The sequence below is a fragment of the Cygnus atratus genome, chromosome 3 (genome assembly GCF_013377495.2).
Source record: "Cygnus atratus isolate AKBS03 ecotype Queensland, Australia chromosome 3, CAtr_DNAZoo_HiC_assembly, whole genome shotgun sequence".
NCBI lineage: Eukaryota > Metazoa > Chordata > Aves > Anseriformes > Anatidae > Cygnus > Cygnus atratus.
Window position 1 is genome coordinate 67,778,033 of NC_066364.1, and position 12,293 is coordinate 67,790,325.

The following is a 12,293-nucleotide window of genomic DNA, read 5'->3' on the forward strand; positions in this document are numbered from 1 at the left end:
TAAATTTACAGAGCTTTACTTTTGATTAAAATATATGGCCTTTATTCTAGAGATTGCAGACAAGTTTCAGAACATGACATTGAAGAATATAGGTGAAAGACATCACCCACCCAAAGAGTAAAGGAGTACTGTGTTCTTTGCACTGGCTCTGTCAGGTCTTCTAAGTATACCTATCTTTTGTACAGATGGAAAAGGGCTGTAGCCCCTGCTTATGTATTTCACCAGACAGAGAGGGGGTCTTGGAGACTGCCTGGCTGCTGGCATGTGGCCCCATGGTACCTCTGAGTGCCAGTTGCACAAGTCATCTTTTGCCAGCAGTGCAGGGCGAGGAGAGACCTTCCCAGTCCAAGGAACAGGTCGTTGTACCAAGTCTCTGGTTAGATTATCCACCATACTTCATGAAGTCTATCTTTCTGCATATGGTATAGGAGGAGGGAGACAATCAGTCTCTTCATCCTTGTTTGCCAAATACATTGCCTAGATTATTTGTATCTATTGAGCTTCAAAGCTTTTCTAATGTACTGAGGTTCTTTTCATCAGCTTTGCCTTTTACTATTTTTTTTCTGTGTTAAAACTGTATATTTTAATCAAAAGGAAAGCTTTAATGTACATCTAACTCCCTAACAAAGATAAAAGAATACCAGTAGAATCTATTAATTGCACTTATATCATTGCAGTTTTATACACTTCTCATGCATAGACATTGTGAAAGGGATAGAGACTATTAAAAAGGGCACCCAACATATGATTATTAAACAGAAAAAAATAAATAAATCTGTATGTGTATTTTTGGTGCTTTATTGCCTTTTGAATTTAAAATATTTTCAGCAATTATTTATGTTTTCAAAGGAAGACTGTAAACACAACAGGATTCATTTGCTGTTCTTTAACTGTGCTTCAACATGGAGTTCCACTTGGATTTCAACATTAAAATATATGTGTGCATAAGTGACTCCTATGCAGCTTCAATCTGTGGATTTTTTAAAGATATTTTTCAGATATGTTAACAGAATTATTCTTGTGCTTAGACACTCAGAAATAAGAATGACTGTTTTTTCATGAATTATTTTTATGCCTGATATGTAGGTATTTTGGTTAACTAATACTTTAAAAGAATGCTAATTTCAGAATGAAAAACTCTAGACAAAGTGTATCCTAATTATATTAAATTAAAAGCAAACAAACAAACCAACAAACAGATAATCAAATTCATTGTTTATTTTAGTTTGTGAATTCAGAATTATCTTTTGCTGCATCAAATGTTCTGGGAGTTCTGCAAAATGGGCTTATTGTGGCACTGACTTTTTCTAGCATCTGTTGTCTGAAATGGAATCACTGAAGCCAAAAGTTCATGCAGTACAAGTTTGTCAAAGTGCCTTGAGAATTCCTGAAGAGGTGGTCGCCAGCCTGCCAATATGTCACAGTGCCCTTCGGCTCCAGGAGGAGGCTAGCCGCCTGCAGCACACTGCCATTCAGCAGTGCAACATCATGCAGGCAAGAGTAACTGTGTCCCATAGATTACTCTGAGTAATTTGACCACACAAATTGCAATGAAAACAATTTTATATCTCTATACATTCTTCTTTGCCCAGTCATACAATTAGTATGTTTCTTAGTATGTTTCAGTTCTTTCTGATTACATATTTTGGGGGAGTTAACATTTTTGATGATGTTATTGGTCAATTTACTCATCAGACTTTTATGGTGGTTCTGTCCTGAATCTTGAAATGTTTTTTGTAATGCTGCTAGGATTAAATAAACAGATAGTTAATATACATTTGTATGCAGGGTAATATTTTAATTAATATAATCAGTTAATGAAATTAATTTTAATATATCATTATAACATCAGCTGCTTAAAATAATAACATAACATTGAGCTAAAAAGCTTTCTAAGCTAGAAGTTATTATTTTTTTATTTAAGCTTTCTAAATATTTCCTTCCTGATTTTGAATACATTCAGTATGTATTAAATTTCCATTTCCAAGCTTTGCTAAATACAAGAAAATTAGTTTTTGTTTGATAGCTTGATTTCATACCTAAATATGTAAAACGTATTTCCAAAGAACTGAATAAACTTTTTTTCTTTTTTTTTTTTTTTCTGCTCGTTAGTGATTGAAAAATACATATTGAGCTAGGGTACAGCTACAGAGATTCAAGTTAAATAACAGTAGAGGCTTCTAATTATTAAAGGTAGTTAAGTATGAAGAAAGGCATAATATCAGACTAAAGCTTTTTAAAAACAGATCAGACCAATTTCTGGGAAGTTTATACTAAAAAGAAAATAATGATACCACACTGGTAGGATAATGGTCTAAATCAGTCTTCAGGATCTTCTCCCAGTTGTATTTTCTATGATTCTTTAAAATTTAAGTTTCTCATGTAGTTTTTCCATTTCATAGAAGGAGGCTTGACGTGAATAAATAGATGAAAGTGCTTATATTAAAACTATCAAATTAGGCAATGCTGTCTTTTGGTGAGTATGCTTGGGGCAGATGCTTGTTGAAAGCTGAAATTCTAGCCCCACTATTGAATATCTTAAAAACAAGCAAACAAACAAAAACACTTTGGCTTGCCAAGGTGCAAGCGCCAGTTGGGTGTAAGTTTGCTTCAGTGCAGAAGGGAAATCGGTCATACTTAGAGTAAATAAATACTTATTTTCATGTAGACACTTGATTTTTTTTTTCCTCTCTAGGAAGCTGTGGTTCAGTATGAGCAATATGAGCAAGAGATGAAACATTTACAGCAAATGATAGAGAGTGCCCATCGTGAAATTCAAGACAAGCCAGTAGCAACCAGCAACATCCATGAACTCCAGGTCCAGATTTCTCGTCATGAGGTAGGAAAGGCAGAACAACATAGGCTCACTGGCAGTTCACTGGCCTAAAATAATTTTCATAACCAAGTTTCATAAATTAGCTGAGTAGTTTTTCGGATGTGCTTGAAGGCTATCTCAGCAGATAAACCAATACCCAATAGGAAACTCGTGCTATTAGTGCAATCTGGAGTTTTTATTTGTTTATTCAGTTAAATATGTCCTAATCTCCAGGCAACATTATGCAAACTAAAACATTATGTATTTAAGGGGCAGTTAACACAGGTACTTAACTGAGGAACATCACAGAAGTCAATGCTAAGCATTTAGTCACTTGATCACTGCCAATTCAGCAATCCTTAGATATATCTTAAAGTCCTTACTTATTTCCATGCCATTAATGTAGGAAAATACCAGGGGACTTGAATCACAGGAAAACTACAGTAGATTTGGAGGAAAAGTCTGCAAGAGTCACTCCAAAGGATTCTTGTCAAGTCATTTTGGGGAAGAGTTCTGTCCTGTGAAGTTACAGGTTCTGCCCTCAAACCCATTGATTGTAAGTACTCATATGAGTCAGGACAGTCTCCATGGAGCCTTTTCTGCTGTGCTGGCATGGGAGCTCCTGAACCCCTTTTCTATGCCTCTATCTGCTAGGTACTCCAACAGATAGAAAATGCATCGATACATGTGTATCACTTTTGACACCAGATGGCACCATTTCTTTAACTTTGAATTAAAAATCAACCTGGGATATTATGTAACCTAAACTAATGTTATATGTGTTGATCATATTCGGTCTAGTTTTCACAAAAGCAACTCACTATAAATGCAGAGTGTTTTCCTTTAGAAACAAAACAAAACAAACCAACAAAACAATACCTTCTGTATTTTTAACAGAGAATTCAAAATCCTAGACTTTCTATTCAAATGTTCTGGAACAACAAAAGCAGCAGGAGAGTCACTAGTGATACAGAGCAATGCTGATGGAGAAAGGAATGAGGCTGCAGGGAGGAATTTAAAATGGGGCAGCTTGTAGTTTCATCTGCATTTAAACAAATTCAGTAGCTTCAGTTTAGAAGATTCCTTTTAAACATCTGCAGGAAGATAGCAGCTTTACTGCATATTTTGGGAACAACCAGGGAGTGGACAGGTTTCACACTCTCAAGCTTTCCACATTTAGAGACAAGGGGTTTTAAAAGACTAAGATACACATATTTTTGGTTTGCATTTTGTCTGCTCAGTAGTTGTGGAAAAGCACACAGTTACATAAGTGGACTCTATATTGTTATACAACTTTAAAAAGCAAGTCTGTCAAGATGCTTGTCCTGTGATTTATTAATTTAAGAAAACATTAGTTGCCAGATTGTCTGTTTAACCCTGCATGAACAGGAACTTAAATAAGCATTTTTAGTACCTTTGTTTAGAATGAAAATAGGAGGATGGAAGTATAAGGAATGTAGAAAGAATCTAGAAAGCTTGTAGTACTGCATATGTATGCAGTTATACTCTGGAACTAAGTTTACTGAACCCTGTTTCTTTAGACCTTCAGAAAAGAATGTGGGCAAGTATCTCCATACTTGTGTATGATTTTAATGGATATACAGTACCTCACAGGAAATTACCTTTATAAGTTGTTTTATCTTTTTTCACAATCACATTTTTGCATCTTTTTTATTTTCTTTGTATTCAATTGAAGGAGGTATGTTAGATTCTCGGTGCATTGGACATTAATTATACAAATGTTATTACCTTTCAATAGTATTGATGGAGTAGTGTGTTTTGAATGATAATAGATTTCCCACTTGTATGTTGCTGAGATGTGCCATTCATCAAATATTAGTAAATGACTAGTACTTGACAAATAGAGCAGATAACTCTATTCCAGCTACTAGACATTAAAGCTATGGCTTGATTTGATCACAGTTTTTCAATTGATCTCATCAACTGTTTTTTACTTCAGACTTTGTTGAGTCTCCAAGGTGAACCTTGGAGCTCCAAGAGAGGTTGTCTTGTTGCTGACATGACAAACAGTGAGCAGGTACCATTGAGTCCCAGACAGAAAAAGTCATCATCAGTCTTTGTGATGCATCCACTTCTAACTCTGTATTTTCCACCATGACTGTTCTCCACTGTGATTTTGAGGAAAAAGTTTACTGAAAATGTTTTATAACCAAAATAATCTTTTAATTTTACTTGCCTGAAGCAATAATTTTATTTCCCTTTTTAAAGATACTGCAATCATTTATTATTACACAATATTATATTTATTATGCTAGATCTTGCAACTTCTGTTGCTATTTTTCCCTGAAAACTTTCATTAGGTGAAAAAAATAAAGCAGGTATACAAATAATTTAGAAATATCCATTAGAATGAATAATCACTGAACTAACAGGCAAGCTTACACAAATGTTGTTTTAACTTTATAAATCAAAATTCTGTCACATCACTGAGCCTCCAGGGAGGCAGGAACATTGGCTTTGGCAGAAATGTGAATATCTCCCTGCAGTTTTTATTTGAAAAATATGAATTGAATGCCTTGAAACCAGACACTGAACTAGGCAGCAGTAAAGTGTATGAGAGAATATTAATCAGTTTCTGTCTATTCTGTTCCATGTTTCTTCTCTGACTAAACTTATTTTGGTGATGTTTCACCACACAGATAGACCATTTCATCGCCATGATAAACAATATTTTAAAATATACTCAGCTTTAGGCCAGATTTACCAATGCTTATTAAAGAAGAGCTAGTACTGTCTGCAGTTCAGTTTTTAACTCTGAAAACTTATCCAAAACAGAAATAAGATAAAATATATCCAAACACTGACCAGAAGTGATTCAGTCTGCATTTAATCTTATTATGTGAACTATTGTTCATATTACAATTGATCTTGTTAAACCCTGTGAGTTATTGTTTGAACTATTCATTCTTTCTGGTGAGAGCTGAATGGTGTGTTTTTTTTTACAGTTCTGCTTATTACATGACCTCATTTTCATGGCATGCAGTATGTGGAAAAGCTTCATCTTCCTTAGATAAATGCAAATAGGTCAGAAAGAAAAAACAGAAAAGAAAGAAGGAGAGATGTTCCCCTTTTTTGTAAATTGAAGCATAGAGAATTTGTGTCCAGTTCAGGCTGGATGCAAGTATGGGGTGTCCTTCACTTCTGCAATGATCACACAGAGGCTTTCACAGTACTTTTCCGGTTTCACTTCAAAGCTCTCTGCTTTGCGGTTTAGCTGTGCAGTGAGACGCAGCCTGACTTGTTCCCTCCACAATCAACATCCTGCTTTTCAGCTAGTGCTGCTGCTTATGCAGGGTTTCTGAGAGGCAGCACTATGATTTCATTGGCTGGGCTAGGAGGGGAGAGCTTGCCTTCTCTACGGAAGCTGGAATGCTGCTAGTCCCCTGGCCTTTATTGGCTGCCTCTGCATTAGGGAAAAAATATGTTTCCTCAGGAGCTGGCACAGAAGATCAAAGGATACCAGGAGCAAATTGCTTCTTTGAATTCGAAGTGCAAGATGTTAACAATGAAAGCAAAACATGCCACTATGCTGCTGACAGTGACAGAGGTGGAGGGGCTTTCAGAAGGAATGGAGGAGCTGGATTCAGACCTGCTCCCGGCACACCCTTCTCATCCTTCAGTGGTTATGGTAAGGAATGAATTGTTCTCAGGACCGTTTATCTGAGCTGATTGCTTTTGCATCATTGCAACACTCCTGTGTAGCGAGTTGCCACAGCTCATATCTACGTTTTGCTTTTGAAATGGCTGGAGTGTTGCAAACCAAACAAGCTACAGCTTCCCCTTACTGTATTTTGCTTTATATGGGTTTTCAAGACTCATAGATATAGGATGAAGTTATTTAACAGACAAACACCAGTGGCAGTTATCTGTAATAAGATGCAAATTCAGTGCTTTTTCTTAGCTATCAGCATGTGTGAGCAAATGCCAAAAAACTGTTGAATTGCAGGAATCAGATAAAAACAGAAGAAATATTACTTCATAGCATGTTGCAGTGCATGTATTTTACAGAGCATATTTATAAAGCTCTTTTATTAAAAAGTTGATGTGATATTTGACTGTATGCTGCTATATTCTCAAATGAGTATGTGGGAATGAAAGCTGTCTAAGTATTGACATAGGCCTCATGTTTGAGTTAAAATGCTTATGTTTCTTGTTGGGTCTTACTATAAACATACTGCTAATGTCATTGGGATTTTTGCCTGAGTGCAGATTTCAAGATTTATCATGGTATAACAACTGGGGAAGCAAAAATTATAAGTTACTATGGGATTATATGTTTTTTATATCTTATATGTATTCCTTGTTGTTCTAACCAGGCCTGGATATAGACACCAATACTTCATTATTCTGTAGCTGTCCATAATATTTCCATATGCATCTCTGATTGCACAAGAAGACATTTAGACAGACCCTGACATGTTATTATTCAGTTGCTGGCTGTACATTTCCTTTTAAATTCATTAGGTTACAAAAGAGAATGTTCATAATTAAAGTATGGCTAGTAAATATGACTATTAATTCACCAGAATTTTAACCTGGCAAATGTAAGGGCACGAAGGATGACTAAATGCTGTCATGTTCATTCCAGCTGTGTGTTTTGTTTTGTTTTTTCTCTTGTTTTGATCTCAGTCTAAGTAAACCTAAGCTGAGGTAACTGATTTTCTTCCTGTGCTCTGGGGTTTGCTTTTCCTGTGGCAGATGACTGCTGGTCGCTGTCACACGCTGCTCTCCCCTGTCACTGAGGAGTCTGGGGAGGAGGGAACCAACAGTGAGATCTCTTCTCCACCTGCCTGTCGCTCTCCCTCACCTGTGGCTAATACAGATGCTTCTGTTAACCAGGTACCTCCCTCTTGGCATTCATTCAGCTTTTATCTCAGAGACATGTATGGTTCCATTCCACAGGTGGTTTATTTAATCCTGTGAAATAATATTTGCCTATAGATCCAAGAAAATGAGGCTGTACCTGTAACTTAAATGAACCTTCAGATTCTAGCTCAAAATGTGTACAAATATTGACTAATGAGTTTAAAATATGTAATTTGGCATTACAGCTATTCGCTACTTTTAAAATAAATTTTTAAGTGACAGTTACAAAGCTCTTCCATGTCACTACTATTTCCTATTTATACCCTATTTTTGATTTTCACAGCAGTACACAATGGAATCTTGCATCCTGAGAAAAAATGCAATATTAAATAATAAAACATTATATTATATCCATATACATCTATCTTACAGCATCATTGTCATTGTAGCATTGAATTCACAGACTATCTTCCATTTAATACCATTTCAAGTATTAAATTTCATGTAATTTTATCATGTATTGTTCATTCCATATTTCAGTGACAGTCTATTTTAAGTGGTAATAAGAGAGATCAGTGAAATAAATTAAATTTTAAATTAAAACTGTGGACTCTGGCACTTCTGCTAGGATCCAGTGTACATAAGCATTCATTATAATGTGAGCAATGAACCAGCATACTGAGCATCATGTACATGAAGGCACATGTATAATGCTAAGATTAAGTGTATAAATTAGCCTTAGGAGCAGTCACCACCTCACTGAATTCATCACGTTTTGTGGTTGTTGTTTGTTTTTTGCATTTGTTTTTATTCCCAAAATTAACTGTTGCAGAATTTGAAGGTAGAGTCGTGTTGTGTTGCATTGCTGAAAAGAATTAGAGAAGTTTGAGCAAGTTGCCCAATAATTCCTTCCACTAATTTTGAAGATGTACATGGTGCTTTAGAAGTTGCTAAATCTAAAGGATTCATTTTCATGAACTTATATAAGAAAGAACATTGGGGTAAGATAGTAATAAAGGTAGCATTCTTCAACAGAACAATAAAAATGTTATATAATGAATCAGAAGGATTTTTCTCTTACTTCAGATAATAAGAAATTTCCTGGTAATGTTTACTTAATGGTAGAACAAAAAAAAAATTATGTCAATGTCGATCAGTGAAAGAGTTGAATGACCAAGAACATCTTGTGTCCTAATAAAAAAATCCTTCATCGGTTCATTACATTTCTGTAGGGGGTGGGAAATAAATAAATAGATAGATAAATAAAAATCCAGTAACTCAAATAATAAGGAAAATCCAGTAAGAATGCTGTTGTACCATAACCTGACATGGAACACACAAGTTTTAGAACCTGTGATTTACTAGGGTAAAATTGAACAAAAATATGATGTCTTTCATTTAGCAGGAGTTCTTTGAAAGAGATAAAATCGCTCATGTTATAATAATGTAAAAAAAAACTGACAGATGAAGGTTTCTTCAGTGTGGTTAATGTTGAAATGAACTTCACTTACTAGAAAATAAGGGGAAGAACATTCCAAAATGCACTGGTTTACTTACAAAATGCTTAGGTTCCCATACACATGAGATTTAAACTAAAGACACTGAAGTTGCCAGAAAGGATCGTGATGGATGACTAGGAAGACTTCATTAAAGAAGGTTGGCAAATAATAATAATAAAAAAATAATAATAACAGCAACAACAACAATAACCCTAGAGAAGAGGGAGTTAGGAACTTAAACGTTAAAAATATTTGTATTCAGAAAAAAAAAAAAAACTCTGCAAAACTAATTTGGATTTTTTTTTTCTTTTTAAGTAGCCAGTGCTAACAGAAGTAATTTCTCACAGGAATATCACCTGCAACATACCAGAAAAATATGTGAACTGGAACTCTAGAAAGTGAAGAATTACATTAATTTAGTTTTGGGGGAAAATAATTAGAGCACTTATAAAGGTTTTTGTTTTGTTTTATTTAATTATTTTTTCCCTCTTGAAGTAGGGGAGAAATGTGTTGTTAAAACTGTAGAGAGGGATTAAGGATTAAAGTAACACAATCTTCCATCAGAGTTTCATAATATCTCCTAATGATCAAATGTAGGTATCCCGAACTGAGACATCTAAGTGCTATTTTTACAGTGCTAGTAAGTTACAAAAATACAAAACAAGTATTACAAGTATACAAAGCAATTAGTAACAGTGTTTTAATGGAGTTTATTCTGATAAAAATCAGGGGCTTTACCTGTGCTACAATAGTGAATGAGAATCCCTTGAAGGTAACATTTCTCACATTTACCCAAAAATATAGGTGATTAAAATTTAGCACATCTTTTAAAACTTGTTTTCCAGATATATAATGTACAGCAATTGAATTGAAAAAAGCTGAAGTTGTTAGCATAAAACCTTGGAGGCCACAGCTGATCCTGTGATTCAAGTCTTCATCACTGGATCACTGTAAAACATCTTTCTCTCTCCTTGTACACAGACTACTTCATAATCGTTCTTTCTCCTTCCATTATGAAAACTCATCTATGTTGCACCAGCCCCTCTTAAATACAAATCCTTGAAATTTAAACTCATCCTTTGCTCCTACATCCTAACAATGAAGCTTGAGTACTGTTCATTGACTAATTTTCCTAAAAAAAGGGCATGAGACTTTGGGTCCTGAATAGGGGAAGGTCATCAGTAAGAACATCTGGATTCACATTGTCAGCAAAAAAACCCTTCTGAAAAGAAACTGTCATGTTGTATACTCCAAAAAGTAGTTGCAATGATGGGCAAAGGGGTTACTTTTCCCTCTCTGTAAGAACAAGCCGTTTATTCTACAAACTGTGATTAAGAAGTCTCAGAAGCACAGGCTGTTTTTTTGTTTGTTCATAGAGAAGACTAGCTGCAGACAAGACAAATTGAGAAGTTCCCTGCACTGCTGTCATTTTTCTCCGTGGCATGGAAAGATCACTTGTGGTCAGAGCCAAAAATTCAGAAATCAAAGTCCTGAATACTGTGTTAAGCTGTTACATGTCACCTGTTGACTCCCAGACACTATAAATGCCTTCATCTTGTAATTTCCCAATATTAAGAGGTATCTCATTTAACAGATCTGGACAGTTTGAAATTCTGTCCATTCGTGGGTCTTCTGTTTCTATGGAGAGACTTTTTCAGGGATCCTCAGTAAAGATTCATGATCCAGCTGTCTATAAAATACAGTAATGGCAGTTTCCTACCTTTAAAAATACTGGTAACAACCTGTGAACAGGCACCTTAATTGTTAAAATGTCCATCTAGGAACCAGATAACCTGAGCTCATCTCTTCATTTTCTTGAGGGAGTGAAAAAACATACCTGTGCAGCTGCTGGGTGATGGGCTGTTTTCTGTGGCAGGTGGGCATTCTGTGCTTCCTAGATTGAGTTAGTGGCTTGATTTCTACACTGTTCTTCCAGAGCTTCTTTGGTTTTGTTCACATATGCTATTAAATAACATTGAAATAGCACTGGGAAATGAAGAGTCTGCTTCAAATTTGTATCCTTTTGCAAGTATTCTAAATTCCCACATGTAGAGGAGTGAGATAATATGGCACTTGCATCAGTACTTCATTACAAGAAAATGCATTTGTTTGAAATTAATTTTTTTAAACCCATAACATCCTTTGGTAACACTGGATTACTGTCTTCTTTGGATCTCACTAATTCCTTAGGCCCTTATTTATCAAGCCATACTTTTCTGTATAATTTTCTATGAACTCCATTTTAAAAAAATTCCCATTAACTAATAAAATGAAGATCAGTAAAGATTAGACAAGAAATATTATAATGGCCATGAATTCTCCAAAGGATAACACACTGGGCACATAAAGTAGGCCTGTATTTTATTTAATTATTTTTAAGGCTCATCTTGCAAATACTACTTCCGAAAATGAGGTCACAAAAAGATCTGTAGTGGTAGCATATGACGTCTTGGTCCCAGTGTCTTGTTGCAACAATTGAAGAAATAGCCAAACACTAAACACACGAGTTCTGATGGGAAATATTTCTGCCTTGAATTTTTCAGTGGTAACTTGAACACTTGCCCATTTTCCTTAGTACTTCTGGTCCCTCTGCCGACTGTCTTTCATGAGTGAGTCAACAGTACCTGTTTGTTTGAAGACCAATGCTTAATATTCTTTCTTACCTCATTGACTAGTCCTTTGGCATATTCGATTTCAGTTCTTCTGTTGTCTTCTCTATGCTAATGTTCATTAGAGTGATATTCTTTGCTACTTACAATACCCACAACACACTGGGTTGTGATGGGCTTTCCCCATTTATAGCTGTTGTGTATAGAATGTTGTTCCAAATTTGAGCACTCCCCTCACAGACTTTCCATGTCTGTCCACAGTTGCATCTTGAGCCTCCTTGCTAATATCCATCCAGATACTGTTGACATGGAAAAAAAAAAAAAGGATCCACAATTTTCATCATATTAAAGCTCCAAACCATACTCAGTGTATTACTTTTAAATATTTATTTACTTTGTTGTTCAGGGATTGCTTGGTTCTTTTGGCTTTGTGGCTTGGTGGTGTTTTTTTTTGTTGTTTTGGTTTGGTTTGTTTGTTTTTAACAGACATATGCAATGGATCAGTATGTGGGGGGATATTCTTATATATTATCTTTTATTTTG

General features: G+C 35.3%; 1 protein-coding gene across 1 annotated transcript in view; it reads left to right on the plus strand.

Moving 5' to 3' along the window:
- The window catches only part of SYNE1 (spectrin repeat containing nuclear envelope protein 1), a 292,806-nt gene that overhangs the window by 183,510 nt on the left and 97,003 nt on the right, over window positions 1–12,293 (plus strand). Inside the window, exons 88-91 of the mRNA XM_050710059.1 lie at window positions 1,312–1,494; window positions 2,696–2,839; window positions 6,270–6,464; window positions 7,535–7,675. Of these exons, the coding sequence (XP_050566016.1) occupies window positions 1,312–1,494; window positions 2,696–2,839; window positions 6,270–6,464; window positions 7,535–7,675 (663 nt within the window). The remainder of the gene's footprint in view (window positions 1–1,311; window positions 1,495–2,695; window positions 2,840–6,269; window positions 6,465–7,534; window positions 7,676–12,293) is intronic.